At 44.2% G+C, this 19,165-nt stretch overlaps 1 protein-coding gene across 10 annotated transcripts in view; it reads left to right on the top strand.

Annotated features, from left to right (window-relative positions):
• The window catches only part of pds5 (cohesin associated factor B pds5), an 82,145-nt gene that overhangs the window by 35,013 nt on the left and 27,967 nt on the right, over window positions 1–19,165 (top strand). For all 10 annotated transcript variants that reach the window (XM_075688833.1, XM_075688835.1, XM_075688834.1 and 7 more), the window contains exons 13-22: window positions 755–915; window positions 1,764–1,887; window positions 6,024–6,179; window positions 6,251–6,319; window positions 8,703–8,836; window positions 9,674–9,797; window positions 14,347–14,666; window positions 15,166–15,298; window positions 15,372–15,494; window positions 16,638–16,697. In XM_075688833.1, the coding sequence (XP_075544948.1) occupies window positions 755–915; window positions 1,764–1,887; window positions 6,024–6,179; window positions 6,251–6,319; window positions 8,703–8,836; window positions 9,674–9,797; window positions 14,347–14,666; window positions 15,166–15,298; window positions 15,372–15,494; window positions 16,638–16,697 (1,404 nt within the window). The remainder of the gene's footprint in view (window positions 1–754; window positions 916–1,763; window positions 1,888–6,023; window positions 6,180–6,250; window positions 6,320–8,702; window positions 8,837–9,673; window positions 9,798–14,346; window positions 14,667–15,165; window positions 15,299–15,371; window positions 15,495–16,637; window positions 16,698–19,165) is intronic.

The raw sequence follows: 19,165 nt of genomic DNA, 5'->3' as shown, positions 1-19,165 counted from the left end.
TCAGTTCGAATAAACCGAAAGCTCAAATTAAGCATGTTCAGATTAACGAGATTCGACTGTATTATTGTTGTTTTGCTAGTTGGTTTAGACTGCAACCATCATGGCTCCATTTTTTAGCACTAGGCTCTCGAAATGCCTGGCGCAAAGGATGTTGCAGCCATTTGGCTTTAACGCAACAAGTATGTTTGACTGAAGCTGGATACTACTGTCATGCTGGAAGGCAACTGACATCATTACAATGGAAAACTCAACTTTAAGAAGCCCCCTAAGGAGCTTCCGGCAAGTGTCCAACTCAGCAGCTACTCAGCTTCAAAAAATTTCATCCAAGGAGATTTTACTATTTTCCATTGTATGCACAAATAAAGTTCGTTTACCCCTCCTAGAATTTAGGCCTTCGGCATCCTTGAAATCATTTAATGGTCCTTGAAATGTGCTGTATGAACCCTGCATTTCTTTGTTGGCTTGAGTATGCCACTTCATTCCCTCTTATCACCTCTATGTCTTTGATGAACTTTCTGTTTCCACTCCTGTCTTTTCTCTTTACACAGCCAAAAGATATTTCTTCCTCTTGAATCGTGGCTTTTGCTCTTGCAGCCTTGACTGTTTTCTTCAACGTGATCACTTCAACCATTTGGGTCTCGGTAGCACACTGCATGTATATCATGTAAAGGTGGCTCGAATAGCCGATGACAGTGTTGTTTGATTCACCCTGTCTGCTCGGCTGCTAAGCTGCGGTCTCGGAACTGTCATGCAGGTGCTGGCATCTGCATTCCCTGCAGCCTTTGTTGGTGAAGAAGTGTACAGCCAGCTACTGTCCTTCCTAAGCGCAGACGACAGCGCCGCATCTGAGATGACGTTACAGATCTTCACCTTTGTAGGCGCTGACATTGACCAGCGCTTCCCACACGTTGCTCAGTAAGTCTTGCCTCTCTGGCTCCACTCGTAAAAGAACCGGGAGCCATGTAGGAGTGTCGGCACACACTTTCAACTCAGAGAGAGTGTGTGCAAAGTAAAATGCACATTAAAGAAAGATGGCCTCATTGTCATCACCTGACCTCTGACAAGAAGAAGCTTAAATAGGAGCCACCTCTGCATCGGATGTGTAGTTCCAGGTCATGTCACACTGCTGTACACAGAGCGGTTGCATCAACAGTGTTTTCATTTATTGGGCTGCAGTATTTAAATGTTGCTAGGTCTCTGATGGTTGCAGCTTTTACTGCACAAAACAGTAACCACTTATTGAACATAGTTTAAGCATAATGCTGTTGATGTAATGCTGCAGTGTAAAGAGGATAAATGAGTGCTCCATTGCAGTCAACAAACTCTTTTTATTGTTTGTCTCTATCACACTTTCATCATCGTTGTACTGTCATCACCATTATTATCAGGCCATTCCCTCTTATCACCTCACGCCATTGTCACCATGCTGCTGCCATGCCACTAGCATTGTTATTGCTGAGCCATCACCATCATATTGTCATTATCATGCCATCATCATTGTGCTGCCGTCGTCATTGTCATCGCAGTGCCTTTATTCAGGAACAAATGCACACTGCACCCATAAAATGTGGCATGTTCCTTCACTTGCATTTGAATGAAGTAAGCGAGTTACAATTATACCGAGTTAATTACATTGCATAGTAAGTTAATGTAAGAAACCATACGAAGGGTCCATAAGATGCCTAAATACCTTTGTCTTCTTCAATTATTATTTTAATTGTGCTCTAGGCTAATGCTGGACTCAAACGTTGCCACTTGTGCAGGCGGCTGCTGCCTGTGGTGCAGAACTTCGTTGAAAACGGCACAGTGAAGCAAGCAAAGTACGCCGTGGCTTGCCTCAATGTCATTGTTGGAAACAAGGAGCGCGTCTTCGGGCAGGTCATTGATGTAAGCAGTCGCACCACACATTTACATGCATTTGCATGTAAGAAACCACGCCAAGGGGTTCTTGGTGTGGTTGCGCATGCAGTCTTGAAAACTGTCCTGTCGTGTTCTGTCCACAGTGCATGAACGCCCTCTATGCAAGTGTGGTGATGCTGGTAGCCCTTACGAGTGTGATTGGCAGTAGGTGACCTTGTGCTAAGAGGGAATTGTGCACTCAACGTATTGCATTGTTTACCTTGGTTTGGTGCATGCACTCCTATCATCTGTGAAGTAAGTAACGTAACGCTTACTTTGAGTACAAAAATGAGCTTTTGCTAGCTGCACCCTATCGTCACAGGCATTAAGCCTGCAAACCATTCAGGTGCTGCACGGTGTGCACACTGCACCATTGCCATCTGCAGCCTCCGCGTCCATCAAAGGTACGCGCAACGTGATTTAGCAGAAGAAGGAAAAAAAAAAAAAAACAAGGTGTGCACCACTGCATGCTCGCCAGGAGTGGCACGTTGATATTATATACGTACCTGGTAAAAATTATTTGTTTTCCACACAAACCTGCAAATCTGGTTATTATTAAATTTATGAGCTGTGGACAATTACTCACCACCAGCTCATAGCCCAACTGTGGCAAGCCTGCATCAGTTTGGTGGATTTAAATCGCCCATGCGCAGCTTAGAAGATACTTAATAAGCAAGTTGTGACACTTGTGTCATACATTTTATCATGCTATTGTGGCTTCTTCTAGGTGCTGCTAATGTGAAAACGTGCAGGCCTGCATGAAGAACATTGCCTAACTGAACAAACGCCAGCATGTGCAGAGGCACATTATGCTTGAGTATGACTAGTGAAAGCAGAACAAGTGAATTTACACATGCAAGTGAAAAGGCGGAGATAAAGTTGTAGTAGAAACTTGCGCACAAAAAAATGCTCGTGTATGGAGTAGAATACAGGGCACATTAAACTGAAGTAAATACTGCAGTAAAAATTAACATGCATATCAAGATTGTTTGCATACGTAAGTATGTCAGATGGAGTGCAAGCACACATAAAAAATGAACAACATTTGATTCAACGTTCTGGACGGATATATGTGTAAATGTAGCTTTTCACTTGTAGCACCTGTACTGGCGACTTCTTGATTTCAAAAGATTGACATCACTGGATCTTTGCTGACGCAATTATTATTTTGTTAGATACTCTTGTACTGTGCACGAAGACAGAGTTGTTTGCAGTTACATCTACAGAGTGTTTCTTAAAGGGCTCCTCAACAGGTCTGGCCATTTTGAGCTGACAGGCGCAGGGCACACGACACGCTAACGATTGTGCCTGCCAAGTATTACATTCTACGCGCCGGTGAAAGAGCTTAAATTTCAAACCAAACACTGTTTGTCCTTCTCCTTGTGGGCATTGCGCTCCCAGCCGGACAGTCGACGTCAGTTGCACAAGTGCGCCTGGCAGTGCTGCGACAGCACTCATAGTAAAGCATGACTTCGAGAATTATTCAAGGCGACATCAGTTATTTGTTTGGTCTGTTGCTTCAATGGATGAATCGACGTTTAGAGAAATAATAAGGCATACAAACCAAACGACTCTGTTTTTTGTTTTACTTTGTACTGCAGCAAGAGAGATGTACTTCCATTGCGTCTTCTTGTCCCTATGTTGTGCAGTCGCGCGTGCAGAGAACGAAACTATGTCATTTTCTACCGTGTGCTAGTGCCGCGATCATGCTCGGTGATCCGCTTTCGTCTGTCTCAGTGCTTGTGACTAGCACTGACGTATACTGCTAAAAAGGTGGGCTTGTGCAGAGTGGACAAAATTGTTCACTGCGCGAAACGAGACAAACACAACAGCTCGCACGCGAGGCCATCACCAGAAGTGTGCCAGTTAGCAATAATGCGAAAGAGAAGGGGGAAAGAAACGAAGGCGCCGAGGCCCATGACGCATTCGTCACACAATCCTCCTGCTCCGTTGTGGGAGAACACTGGGAAGGAATTTTGCTTGTAGAGGCAAAGACTGGGCAAGTGGAGAGAGTATCTATGTTGACAGTGACACTCACCTCCTGAAATCATGGGTTCGCAGCACTTCAACTATTTCTATCTCTGCTATTAATGAACCGATTTAAAATATTCTTGCGGTAGAACACTCCTTGGAGGGCGCACAACTTCCAGCATATAACCAATATCTCCTGTGGCCTGGTAAGGGAGTCCTAATGACTTTTCTGAAGTGAAAATGTTGTGTGCTTGAATTTGGCACGTGAATATGCATAAGCAGGACGAGTTTCATCAGTTTATATTCACAAACAACATAAAGTAGTTTCAAGACCGAAGTCCTCCCTGAAGTTTAGGGTCCTGCCAGCAACACTTCAAATTTAGCCATTCATTCAAATCTCTTGCTCTGCCTATACCTGTACACAATTCACTGATGAGTCATAGTGCCCTTCCTTATAAATGTGAAGGCCACCTGTGTTATGCATATTGACCTAAATGAAATGAAGCACAAGGAATGAGAGCTTTATGTTTAACTACAGTCGAACCCGACTATATCGAACCCGTTTACATCGAATTATTCTATATATCGAACAATTTCTGGACACGATATAGTTACAATGAGTATATATCGCAAAAATTACGCTTACATCCAACAAAAATAGCAGCGACAACCGATATATCGAACGTCAAGCGGTGGAAAGTGCCCCCGGAAGTTGGCTTTCCCTCGCGGTGGCGGAGAAAACCCGGCTGCGCGGCTCCATCCAACCGCTCTCCCTACCGTGACCGCGCCCGACCGTGCTGCTTCGGACGAGCCATCGGCACCCCCTCTGCAAAAAATGATCCTGGCCCGCCCACAGCGCTTGCTCAGACAGCCAATCAGATGCTCTCGTGCCCTCGTCATGCAAGATGGCGAAAGTGCGACTTGTCTCGCTGTCGTTGTGTGCGCCTTGTAGGCCTTCCCTCGCAGTGTTGCCGTGATGAAGCGGAAGAATTTGCCTTTCGTCGTGAAGCTCGCAATCATAAATCGTGTCGAACGCGGTGAGAAGTCGGATGTCCCCGCAGAGCACAAGATTCCGAAGAGCACTCTCGGCACGATCTTGAAGAATAAGGGGGAGATTAGGGCTAAAGCGTCCAAACTCGCGACCCGTACGCACGGCCGTGTACGAGTGGTTAATCTGAAATTGCTTCAGCCGTGCCGACTTCCGTGTGCTCGGTGATGACCGTAAATTCTGATGAATGCGACGAAGCCGTCGCCAGTGTTGCCGAAGTTTGGAGCGAACTGTCAGAATTTTCGGAAGCTGTTGACGAATGAACGGTGGATGAGTTTGTGAGCGCAAATGATGTGTCGCGACCACGGGAGAGCCCGAAAACGAAGACTACATTGCCAACATCGTACCGAGCACAAGTGAAAGTGGGCACAATGAGGAAAGCAACGACGGTCCTTGGCCCACATCCTCCGAAGTGATTGGTACGCTCGCACTAGTCCGGTGCTTCTGCGCGAATGCGGAAAGTTGCGGCCTCAGCTGCTCCGACTCCTCAATGTGGAAAAGTGCGTGCGTCGCAGGCAGCGAAATTGCCAAAGCAGAAGAAAATGCAGAACTGTTTCGTGCGAAACTAAGCTAGTTTAATCAATAAAGTGATTTTATAAATGGTATGTGCTTTTATGACATCCAATTATTTAGCAGGCTTATATCGAATTATGCTCTATATCGAACTGATAGGCGTTTTTTTGCGTGTTCGATATAGCCGGGTTCGACTGTACTTCTAAAATAAGCTTTCTTCAGCTATGCCTCACATCAACACTGCAATCTTCTTCGTGCAACTTCGCCTGCTCAGGATTCTAGATGATGAGCCACATATAACCTACAGGATGTCTGTAACGGCAATTTGACAGTTGATAATATGATGTATTTTATTTCCTATTGCCCTAGCTAGATGTCTTATTTTTTTGTACATGCCGGTGGCCCGTGAGTGGACCAATGAGTCCATGACAGCTAACACTTCACGGCTTGCTGGGCTAATGAACTTGAGACCTTATAAAACTGAAAATGTAGTCAATCTTGCCTAGTATGTGTCATTAGTATCAATTGAACAGTGTGGACCCTTGGTGAAGTGCTTAAGCGAGCATGCTCCAAGACTGGCAATTGATTGCAGCACCTGAAGCAACACTTTACGCTGGAGTCGGCGTACTTCCGCACGGCACTGGTGTCCATCGGGCACATAGCGTTGCTCTGCCCAGACATGTTCGGCAGCCAGGTGAAGAGCATCGTCTCCAAGGTGGTTGTCAAGGACCTGCTTATGGCCGACCGGGTGAGTTCATCGTTTGTGCTTGCTTGCCTGTGAGCTACGTACATATGACTGAGTGACTGGGATCTGTGCAGGAGGAGCCACGGATCTCAGAAACATCGTGGTGCGAATTTGAAGCCCTTCCCGAGGAGACCAAGGTCAAGGTAAGCCGTTGCCTTGGCCTCCCCTTTTCCACTTTGTCTCACCTTAATAGGTTACTGTCAACCGGGTGATCATGGTTTGAACACCCACTGCTATTGTTTCAGCAGCCTCATGTTCTTGTAGTATGATGTTTCTTGCACCCACTTGGCTATGATAGCCATGAACATGCCGCTCATCACATCGAGGGTGGCCTAATCTAGAATGTCACAGTTAGTGATTAAGTTCACAAACCACCGACACACAAGGTCTAACAATTAACAACAGTAGGTAAATATTAGCGGCGTGCAAATATTCGAAAAGTTCTAATGTTATATATATTTTTTTATTATTATTCAGCACAAGGTCACGGGATCGAATCCCGGTCACGGCGGCCGCATTTCGATGAGGGCAAAATGCAAAAACATCCATTACTTAGGTTTAGGTGCACATTAAAGAACCCCAGGTTGTCTTCCACTATGGCGTACCTTATAATCAGATCGCGGTTTTGGCACGTAAAACCCTATAATTTAATTATAATTTTATTGTTTTAATATTCGGTTGGATACGAATATTCAAATCAAATCGAATATATTGCTGGCTGTGTGGGAACAAAGATGATTCTAAGTATTTGTTTCTATCTAATCTAAGAGTATTGGGGAGATATTGCGCTTAATTTTGCAATGATTTGATGCTGCTAGTGAAATTTTCCTGTAAAGCACACTTAGCCACCAAACGCCTATACTGCAGAAAAGCCAGCCTCTCAGTAGCCAGGGGCGCGGGTTTGCGAGAGGGTGCACTCCCTCTCTCTCTCTCCCTTCTTTTTCCTTTTTTTCCTTTTTTTTCTTTTTTAAAAATTCTTTTCAGTGCCGTCTCCAATTCAGAGTTTATTGACAGTAAGTGTGATGAGTAACGACTGGCACAGGGTCAAACACCTCCAATTTTACAGACATTTGATACGGTATAATAAAGCACAGGCTGGTGAGGATAGCTACTGGCAATTACTAAACTTTCCAAGTTAACATGAGCCAAATATACAGTGCTTTAGTATAATGGATTACTAGTCTAGTTTTTAATATTGACAATGTAATTGCAATGTTCCAATGTAACAAATTAACCCAACTTGCTAATAAAGGCATGTGCATATCATTATTCAATATGTGAAGCAATGTATTCGTATTCAATTCGTATTATAAAATTTTGATATTCACACACCTCTACCAAATATTTCAGTTTTAGTCCATGCAAGAACAGTTCTCCATTATAAGTGAGTGGACCAATTTAGATTGCATATGTCGCCATCCTATGGCAGTAAGAATGCAGGAAAGAAATAGTTGCTGAATAAAATTGCTAAATAAAAAAATAAAACATGCACTCTACCCTTTTTCTTTTAACGGTTGTAGCTCTATACAGTTGAAGTGTCACTGTGCAAAACCATCACTCATTGGCCAACTACAAAAGCAACGAAATGCATTGCTGTATTTAATGGCTATTGCATCTAATGCATCAACACTTCTCTTCACAACAAATCCAATCCATATGCTACCGCAGCTCCATCCACTCAATGCATGGTCTCGAGGCGTCATCAGTGGACAATGTCCATGTGGGGAATTCAAATCGGAATACAAATCCTGATTTGCGATTTCAACATTGTGTGCCAGTGATTTGAGAGCTTGCCTTTGTCATACAGCACATTGTGATACATCAGTATGTCATATTAATGTCTGTGTCTTCTGCTGCTGTAGTGGTTATGTTCCAGCTTCATTTTATTTCCTGCATTACTAGAGCTTTCGGAGTTTTGAAGGAATACCAGCCGAAGCTGGTTTATTAGCTTTTCTTTAGTGTCCCTTAAAAGGAATGCTAAAGAGAAACACAGAGTTAGTCTATAGTGACTAAGTATTCTTTCAAAACTTTATTACCTTTCATTTCGCAGTTATAGGTTGAGTATTAGTACAAGAGAAATTGAAGGTCAAAGTTGCATTTCCTGAATTTCACACCAAAACATGAACGACGGTACGTCAGTGTGACACCTTGGATTTCAAAGTACTTTTTTTGTATCTTACCTATTGTGGTTCAATAAAAGTTCTTTAGACTTGATAAGTTCATTATTAAGCTCTACGAGAATACAATGTAGTACCTCAACTTTAATGAAAAATCTAAAAAAGATAAGCCATCAATATCCATGACATCACAGCCAGCTGGTTCGGAAACTTTAAGGCAACATCGCTGCCCGTCTTTTGTTTTTGTGTCTTTTCTGGTTTACCAGTCCTCCTCTCATAGTTTAAGTTTGCGTTTTGGTATTGTAAAACGATAATTTGCTAGTACATCTCACATTATTTTTCTATTTTGTGTACCTCTGAGAGGGCGGAAAAATGACAAGTGGTCACAGAGCTGTCCTCTCATGTGCAGGTTGAAGGCATGAAGATGATGGTCCGCTGGCTGGTGGGCCTGCGGACAGCTTCAGCTTCAGCCAGCTCCACACTTCGCCTCCTGGTCACAGTCATCAGCCACGGGGGAGACCTGATGGAGAAGGAGCATGTTTCGTACGTCGTCGTCTATCCCTATGACTAACAATCGTTGTCAGACCCACCGTGATAGCACAGTGGCTATGGCATTTTGTGGGAACCATCAGGTTGCAGGTTTGATTTTTCAGCTGTTTCAACCCTATGGGAAATGTGGAATGCAATAACTCTAGTGTACCAGGCTTTGGGCACATGTTAATGTGCCCAAATCTCAAATTTGCAGCCCCCCCCCCCCCCCCCTCTCCTCACAATTTATTCACAGCACCGCCGTGTTTGCGCTATGAAAAGTGGAAACACCGCGTGGTAACTGATACGTACGCAATAAGCTGGTACGAGCTCTGCAGATACAAAACACATTATGTTCAATGGCCGCTGACTCGGGGATGTGGCTTTACTACGTTTAACACGAAACTACTGTTTAAGCGAGTACGGTCTAACGAGGTTTTACTGTATTAACATTAATGTTTCTTCACAAATTACTTGTTTATGACGGGCTGTATTTCTAATATAGAGGTAGGACAGTAGTATCAGGGCAGCATCAGAAGTGTGGGGGGAAAGCTTACCAGAATGCGCTTTTGGCATAATCAATTGCATAAGACGCAGAGTGGTTTCACTACATAGATGGCTGCTAGACATACTTTAGCCCTTGAACTCAAATTTCTAAGAGGAGTCATGCCGTGCATATGCATTTTACTGTGGCCTTTTTTATGCTTTTCGTCAGTCTTGTAGTGCAGTAATGTAGGCCGAAGTGCACTGTATCAAAAAGCACTTGCCCCTCCCCCTTTTCCCCTCTCTCTTCCTTTTCTTTCTCATTTAGACTGCGTTATTGACTTCTAGCGCTATCTAATGTGACTGCAGGGCAATGGAACGTTCCTGGCTGCGGTACATGGCAGCAGCATGCATGCTCAAGATATGCTGCTGTCCAGCATATGCAGACGTGCTCAGCCATGAGCAGTTCCAGAAGCTTGCCCTTGTGCTTCAGGTGAGTGCTTGTATTGCTTAAAGGGCCCCTCACCAGGCCCCATAGCAAATTTTGGTTATAAGCTGAAAGTTGTTTCCTGTCCTCTAGGGAGCGTTCTGGCGCAAAAATTTTTCAAATCGGCTCGTTAATAGCCAAGATAATGATATTTCAGTATCATGAACCCATGGTTTTAGGAGGTGAGCTTCACCGCAAACATAGACGTTCTCCCATACAGGACCTCAAGGATCGCGTGACGCATGTGTCACAGGTCCTGCCTTCTTTTTTTCTTTTCTTCTTTTCTTCCCCTCACTTTTTTGCAGCGCAGCGCACTTCCGCTGACGGTGTCGCATGCGACCTGTTGCGATTGTCTCATTTTGCGCTGCACACGATTTTGCGCGCCATGCACGAGGACACCTGACTAGTGGTATAAGTAAGTGCTACACAAATACTGAAACAGACACAAGCGGATCACAGAGCATGATCCCACGCTTGAACACAGTAGAAAATGACATAGTTGCGATGGCTGCGTGTGCAACTGCACAGCATGGGAACAAGCAGACGAAATTGAAGTACATCTCTCTTGCTGCGGTGCGAAGTAAAACAAAAATGTGCAGACATTCGGTTTGTGTGTTTTATTATTTCTCTAACCTTTAATTCATCTATCCTAGCAACATATTACAAAAATAGCAGATATTCGCTTGAATAATTTTCGAAGTCACATGTCACCACAAGCGACGTCACAACACGAACACGTGTATATATGCGCACTAGCACGTGTACGTCATCCTCCGGCTTGGCGGGCGGCAGCCGTGCGTAGTAAACAATATGGCGTTTGGTCTGAAATTTTAGACCTTTCTGCGGTGCGTAGCAATATAATACTTTGCAGGCATGATCGTTAACGCGCATTGTATGCTCTGCGCTTGTCAGCTAAAAATCACCAGACCTGGTGAGGGGCCCTCTAAAGACTACTGTATCTAGAACCATTTGCCAACATGGTTGGTTGCGAATGTGCATGCATGACCTGGTTTGCTGGTCGCATTGAGCTGGTTGCATTGAGGTGGTGCTCTCAACCTGAGAGACCCATTTGTCGATTCAGTAACATTAATCATCACATAGACTGTGAGAGAAAAAAATATATACTGTATTTACATGAGTCTAACGCGCCCTCGATTTTAACATGCACCCGTTTGCCCTGACCTAAAAAAAAGGAAAAGTACTTTACAATACCACGCACCTCATTCTTTCATACAGAAATACAACTTTCTCTCATTTGGAAAAAACAAAGATTTACTCCCAATGAACTAAATTTGCAATAAATAAATAAGTTGCAGTTTCACCTGAAAGGCCAAGCATCGATTACGATAGCAAATCAGTAGACAGCTATACGAAAAGTAAAGATAGTAGTTTTATCGCCTGTATGAACTGTTAACCATTCGCTTACTAATTAAATTAATGAGCATGGTGTCACGCGCGCTCAAGCAAACATGAACACGTCTCACTCAATGACCACGGAAACTCTTCATCAATAGGCTGGAGTAAGGAAGTGCTGTAGCAGGAGCGAGGGAATCGACCCTTGTGTTTGTGTAGCCTCTCGCTTCAACGTGAACTAAGCGACAAGAACACAGTGCGGTGCGCCTCGATGAGTAGACTCTGTCTTCATCGCAGATCGCTTTCAAGATAGAGGCCGCGCCGTACGTAGCAGCCACCAGTGTAGAACGCCTCTCTTGTTTGTGCCAGTCTCGCACGCAATTTTCGGGGACTCTGAACGCCCGTGATGCAGCCCGATTTCTGTCTGTCTCCGCACACGTGAACGCTTTCCTTTTAATTGCGACATCGTGATGAACTCGCCATGTCTTTGCAGTTGGCACTTCTATGCTGATAGAGCAAACGAAGAAAACGGGAAGACCGGGAACACGTACGGTGCACTAAACTAAGCCAAAGGAAGCATTGCCTGAGCTTATGTACTACAGCACATAAAGGAACCTATGGTAGCTAGGCTCGAAGCCCGCACAAGGCGGCCATTTTGAAATGCCGATGGCGATATGGTAATGCACATTTATGGTCAAGCTAAATTCTAAAGCGCACGCAATTTTTTGACCCATTTTATTGGAAAAAGTGTGTGCTAGATTCTAGTAAATACAGTAAGCGGAAATTTGTGCCCCAACAAGAAGTGCAAAGAAGAATCTACAGGAAAGCCAAAATGAATGTAAATGCATTTGGAAGCATTACCCAAGGGATGAACAGCACTCTTTGATTACTTGAATATAGTCGACTCCAGATATATTGAACTTGAAGAGAATCATGAAATAGTTCAATGTGTCAATAATTCAAAATATAAAATGTGCCTAGCTGAAAACTATCTTAGATTTCCGCATGTTTCGGGCAGTTTTGCAGTCATGAAAAGCGGGGACTTACCAATTAGCCTCTTCGAGGCAACACGCAAAAGCTGACTTATTTTTAGCCCGTGAACGTTGCAAGTCGCCCAGTAAGGTGGAATAGAAATGCGATTGGAGATCATTGTTTGGAGAATGCATTTAGTTTCAGCGCGATCGATTGGCGGCGGTGCAAAGTCCTTTTCACCCAGAAGCAAGACCGTGGTGTGCCTCTCTTGCTTTAATGTACTTGTGTGTTTTTATTCAAGATAAAGTAGAAATGGATGCACCACAGAAGCAAACTAATCTGTATAGATGCATGCTGTGCCCGGCTGCATGTCCATAATTGTCTACAGTGGCGACAAGCCAGTCAGACTGTTGTGTCAGGTTTCGGAATTGAATTCCAGTCGGAACCAGTCATCCTCGCTTCTAAACCGCCCTAAAAGGTTCATTAATCTTCTTTTTGGGTGCCGCTCAGCATTCCGATGCCTCGCGGCCGTTGCATGCCTTCGTTCTCAGCTCTTCTCCTCCGGCCCCGGCAGTGGTGACTGCCGACACTTTGCACTCATTAGTTTCGAAAGTGGCTTTCAGTTTGCAGAACACCCATTCCCACCCGCGAATTGCGCAGTGATGAGCCAAATTCAAACTGTAATGTAAAGATCCGTCCAAGGGGAGGCTGGAGTGGGATTCATTTTGGCCTATCGCAGAATCCTAGAATACCGTTTGCAGAAACCTTTTGCCTGCAAAAAGGCAGGCCCAACAGTGTAACATCTCCGCTTCGGCATCCCATGCCCGGTCACATACGGGGAAAAGATGGAGTGTCATCCACGCCTTTTTGTAAAATGCGTATTGGACTGAGAGGCCTTTCGCGTTCTTGAAGCAGAGTGGCTATCTGCGCTTGCAAATAACGAACGGCCACAGTTTGCACGAGCCATCCATATGCGCAGTGAGTGAAACTGAGAGCACCCTGCTCAGTTTTCCTCCGTGGCGTGTACTGCCCTTCTGCCAAAACAAGCAGTTTCAAATTTAATTACATTAAAGACTTCTGACACGAGAAGTGATTGCATTTCTGTTTGGAGAAGCATACTTGTAGGGGCGTAGTGCAGCAGTGTTCGATATATTGAATGTGGCGGTGAAAGAAAGTTCGATATATGCGTATTACGTCGCTATACTTTTGCATGGGATTTTCAAGGGGATTTCACTATCGTTATATATAGACAATAATTTGATATATCCAAGATCTATATATCCGGGGTCAACTGTACAGTAAAATCTTGATTCATGCTATTTTGTGGTATTGCGAAAGATGGACAGGTTATCCAAATATTGAATTATCAAACAGATTAAGAAAGCATGAGACAAATGATTACTGCATCACCATCTTTTCATTGAGGGAATTCATTATAAAATCTGCACAGAAACTGCAGTTTTTATCATCTTGCCTCTGAAATATTTGTGGGCTATAACCACTAACAACAGCAAGGGCTTTGTGACTCTGTTCACGGTATAGTAGCAGCAGGGCAACATGCGCATCTTCATCAATAGGTGTGCATTTAACTACAACACACATCTCAATTATTTCATCACCAGTGAGCCTACCAATAGCTAATTGTCTATGGCAATTTAGTCGGCTACTTTTATGCCAGCACAATGGGCCACAAAAAAGAAAAGGAGCGAGCACTTTTCATCCGAGGCAGTTTTTATTCTGTTTGTCGCATTGTATACCTCATACTGAATGTAACAAAACTACTGTTTGCCATAACTGCTGTTGTGGTGACGTATAGCGGCCATGAAATCTTGGAGTTTGACATAACTCGACATTATACGTGACGTAATGTGCGGAAAAATGTGGCTTGCATCCATTTGGCTCTTGCACCTTAGTTCCTCCTGCCTTGCCCCTTGATTTCAGTCAGATGCTAGCACCACCTGTGTGCATGCGACACTTACCACGCCACAGGCCTTATCCGAATTAAGCAGTGCGTGGCCTGTGTCACTGTAGTCCATTATCAGTACATTGTACAACTCTTTGTGTATAGAGCCAACACTAGAATGGAGACACAAAAGTTGTACGCTACCCAAACCACTTTGGGGAGCCATCGACTTACGCAATCACAGCCAGCTGCTCTGAACACTGTTCTTGTTCGCTTTAACTTCCCAAGCCTGTTGCCCTTTAATGAGCAAGGTTCATTGCTGTCCAGGATGAGTGTCCAGAGGTTCGGGAGCAGTTTGGCCTGAAGTTGCACAAGCACCTACTGGCTATGCGGCTGCCACTTCAGTTCCTGGCCATCTTCGCACTGGGTGGTGTTGAGAAGCGGCGACCCCTGCGCAACCAGCTACGCCAGTGGCTCCTGTCATGCATCAACAAGCGACGCGATTTCCTCAAGCAGCACACCATCAATTCCATGAAGCTGATCACCATCCTGCCCGACTATGTGATCCCCTATGCCATCCACCTGCTTGCCCATGACCCTTGCCTGCCAAAGTATGACGACGTTCCAGGACTGGTGCAGATCAAGGAGTGAGTGCAACTTCTGTGATGCCTGTTTTGGGGTGCACCCTTGCTTTCTTCTTGCAGGCGGATATGAAAAAAAGCCCTGGTGCTTTGTCTTCTAATGTGCCTGTTGACAATGTTGCCTGCAGAGCAGATATGTGGTGAACGTTTAGTTATTTAACCTTCTGGTTATTAGAACTGGGCTGTTGATAACAAGAATAGACTTAAAGATCAGCACGCTAAACATGTTCTAGCCATATGTGGCCCTTCAACGCACAAACGCTGAGGTGAATCTGTGCGTTCCATTTAAAGACAGCATGCAAGAGGGGCCATAGGGTTTCTTGGGCAACATTGTAAGTTCCCTTCTGCTTTAAGAAGATTAGTGTTTGGATCAAGTGTTAATGACAGTGCTGGTTAGTCAATTTGCAGCATTTGTAAAGTGCTGCAGGCCTGCTTTTGAGTCCACCACTCGCGAAATAGCTTCTTTTCATTTCAGCTGAGAGCATGGTGGTGTTTGTGTGTGCAGGTGTCTCTGGTTTTTAATGGAGCCACTAATTACCAAGAATGAAGGCTACAGCTTCAGTTTCTTCAAGAGGCTCATCGAGAACATCAAGCAGACCCGCGACAACCAGTGCCCCGACGACAAGCAGGCACAGCTGGTAGGTGCTGGATTTGTTAGTCCCAAGGCCGAGACTTAGGTAATCTCTTGTCTGTTTGCATGTGTGCTTGCAGAAACTGTATGCAGTGTGTGACCTGGCCCTTGGGCTGGTAATGACCAAGACCACCAGCTTTGTGCTGAAGGACTTCCCGCAAGAGCCAGTGTTGCCGTCCAAGTGGTACACTTTGCCAGACAAGGTAAGGACGGTGCCGCAGCAGCATACTCAGCACTGAAGTTGTCTTTGTCAATTAAGTAGTAAAGCTTTATTTGCATTTTAGCCTAAACGTTTAAAAGTTTGTGTTATCTCAAGCACATGGTACAGTAGACTTCCATTAATTCAACTCGATTAATTCGATTTTTCGTTTAGTACGATCAACCAAAGGTCCCGGCTAGTGCCTATGCAGGGGCCCAAAGTTTCGTTGTTTCAATCCTAAAGTAGGCCTTCACCAGATAATTCTAACTTGGTCAGTTGGCGCGCACGCACCTGACCCCTGTAGTGATGCCAATAGGGACCCTTTAGTGGCAGTGCATGTCTCAATGGAGCTTAGGCGACAGTGAATGCATTGAACACACTTCACCACCCACCGAAAATGCCTATTTTCAGCCAGCCCTAGGAAGATTTTCAAGTTGTAAATGTAGATCACAATGTCCTATTATGGCATTTACCCGTTTCTAATGTGCGTCTTTTTGTTGTTGCTGTTGTCATTACTTTAATATATTTGTATATGTAATATGAAAATTGGACCAAAAATTGGGTATACGGTGCATTCGAATACAAAATCAAAACTGCCTTTGCGGCGTTCGTGTGCCTTTCCGCATAACACAAGTGTACTGCAGCGAAGATGACTTAAAGGAACCGGCTACCGATGTGCAACACATATAGTTTTCTTGCTAAAAAATTGGGTGCACATTTGATTTTTACTTTTTTTATGAGCTTTAATATAATTTCCATGTTAGTTTTCTACTTTGGACACATTGAAAGTGAGTGTGCATTTTATTAGGCATTTGGTGTGTTTTGGCATTTGCTATGCATCTTGTTTACTTTAACCCATTTTATTGGTCCCATCAGAATTGAATTAATGGTAGTCGACTGTACCTGTGGTTGACCTGGCAGTCGCTTATTCATTTTTACAGCGTTTAGGAAAGTCAAGGCAGAGCAATGAGAAGCTTTTTCACATCACAAACTGCTTCATTGTGCGACAGTCAGTAAGCCTCGTAGTGTTCTGTTGAATGACAGGATTCTTGTTGAGCATTTGACTGGGGTTGCTTCTTTCCGAAGCAATTAGCTTATGATACTTGCTAAATAAGGCTTCTTTATTGTGTGAAAAATATTTATGCAGGTGCAGGTGCCGAATGTGAAAAGCTACTTGCCCCCTGAGCTGGCTTTTTCAGCTCCAAAGGTATGTACATAGCCCATTGTATGTTTGCTTTATTTACTTGGGAGTGCTTTCCAGTTGTCATGCCCTGTGTTACTTTGACCTGGCAAGGTCAAAGTAACCTGGCAAGGGAACAAGAGTTCAGGATCACCACTCAGCCTCTAGAGTGTGTGTAGTAGTATGTTCACCTAGGTCAATTACTCGCAGGGGACCCTGATCCCGAGAAAGAAACTTACAGAAGAATAAAAATGGGTTGGAGTGCATACGACAGACATAGCCAGATCCTGACAGGAAGCTTACCATTATCATTGAAAAAATAAAAGGTGTACAATCAGTGCATTCTACCAGTGTTAACATATGGGGCAGAAACATGGAGTCTGACAAAGAAGCTCGAGAACAAGTTAAGGTCCGTGCAAAGAGCAATGGAACAAAAAATGTTGTGTGTAACATTAAGAGACAGGAAGGATCAGAGTGCAAACGGGGATAGCCGATATTCTAATTCACATTAATAGAAAGAAATGGAGCTGGGCAGGTCATGTAATGGCTATGTTGGATAGCGGGTGGACCATTAGGGTTACAGAATGAGTGCCAAGAGAAGGGAAATGCAGTCAAGGATGTTCTTTAGCAGGGAAGAAGTTTGGGCGTGTTGGTGAGATACATTCAGACTAGGATACATAGCGCAAAAATTTTGACACAGGGACAAGCAGGATTAGCGCTCGTCCTGTGTTCTGCTTGTCCCTGTGTCAAAATTTTTTCGCTATGTATCCTAGTCTGAATGCAGTCAAGGATGGCTGAAGACTAGGTGTGGTGATGAAATTAAGAAACTTCCAGGTGCTAATTGGAATCAGTTGGTGCAGGACAGGGTTATTTGGAGATCGCAGGGAAAGGCGGTCGTCCTGCAGTGGGCATGGCATAAAATAGACTGATGATGATGATGAAGGCAGGCACCTCTGCATTATTCAGCTGATCATTAAGACCACTAATGGAGTCTTCCAGTGGGCAAACGTTAACACAGGTGGAGGTCTGAGAGCGAAGTAGTGTGCATGCACAGTCTGCGCAAATGAATTCATTGCCTTAGCTGCAATGATTACACAGTGACCTCCACAATGAATGCACTTCATATAAGCTGAACATCCATACCTTACGCACAACCTGCATGAATTAACTGACTCTATATTTAGACTTCACCTGCTTAGCTTATTGTGTGGCTGCGCCATCACCCCTCATTTTCCTCTTCCCTGCCTTGTCTTTCCCTTTTCCCCTTACTTCACGTCGAGTAAGAGGGGCCATATTGTGATTTTCCATCCCCTTAAATAATCTCCAGGAACAGTATGATTGATTGAACAAGCGGGAGTAGGGTAGCCCATTCAATAACAACAAGAGGCTTCTGTACATTGACTTTTTTTGTCACCAAAAATTTTCTTCTTTACCAAACTGCGGTCTCAAACACGACGCTTGCACAAGATCTACGTAAGGGTCTGCACTTTATTGGGCATCGGAAAGCCCTCGTTGCAGTTACGTAGTAACACTGGCTGTAAAAATGATTCTCAAACTGCATTGCAACCGTCCCCCTTTACTAGAATAAAATATTTTCTCTGTCTCGTAATCTATCTGCCACTTAAGCAACACAGCTGTCTCAAAAGCATTTGGGTGGCAAGAGAACACGTCATCTGGTGCTCTTTTCTCTCAACTGTTTGGGCTATCAGTAAGGGAGACAAAAGTGGCCATGTAAAGCTAAAAGAAGTGATTCTGCAAAAGCTGACTTAATTTTTGTTCATTGTTGATGAGGGAGGAACTGCTCTCGACGCACATTGGATAATTGTGACCCACGCTCGTCCTTGACAAGCAAAAGTTGCGTGCCCACACAAACAGTTTTGGAACACACCTGTTCCTGGAAGTACTTATTAGAGAAACATTTGTGGTTCATGTCGCGCTGCTAATTGCCACCAGCCCCATTCTTGTTTCTGAGGTGTTCTCAAGCGATAACTTTTCATCACGTTCAGTACATTGCCAAACTGCAATCGTATTATATGTTTTGTGACTGCTAGATCTCTATAAACAAGAAAAAGAGCAGTAGGTGCTCGCCCGTGGCATGTGAAAATGCCGACACACAGTCAGTTTCTTCTACCGGTACTTGGAAATCTCCCACGTTGGCACACGCTGTGTCCACAGCCATTGCCACGAACGTTATCATGATAAGCATCTTCATTTATCTAGCTGTTTGATGGCACCTGTGGCTTAGTGCCATTGGAAGCGTACTACAAGCTTTTAAAATGCAATAACGCAAACATGCCACCGTTCCCTGTAGCAGGCAGCACAAAATGAGCTTTTTGTTTTGCTTTAGTGGCATCTTATTCTAGCATTTCTCACCAGCTCGACTTTTTCTTTGGTTTGCCATTGTCATCTTAAAAACACTACACAATAAGAAAATGACAAAGCGCGCCTCAGGCAGCTCGGTTCCCTCCTGTTTGACGTGCATTGGCATATCGCAC

Source organism: Dermacentor variabilis, chromosome 4, assembly GCF_050947875.1.
Source record: "Dermacentor variabilis isolate Ectoservices chromosome 4, ASM5094787v1, whole genome shotgun sequence".
NCBI lineage: Eukaryota > Metazoa > Arthropoda > Arachnida > Ixodida > Ixodidae > Dermacentor > Dermacentor variabilis.
Note: the sequence above shows the minus strand (reverse complement) of the source record. Positions and strands in the feature narration are given on the sequence as shown.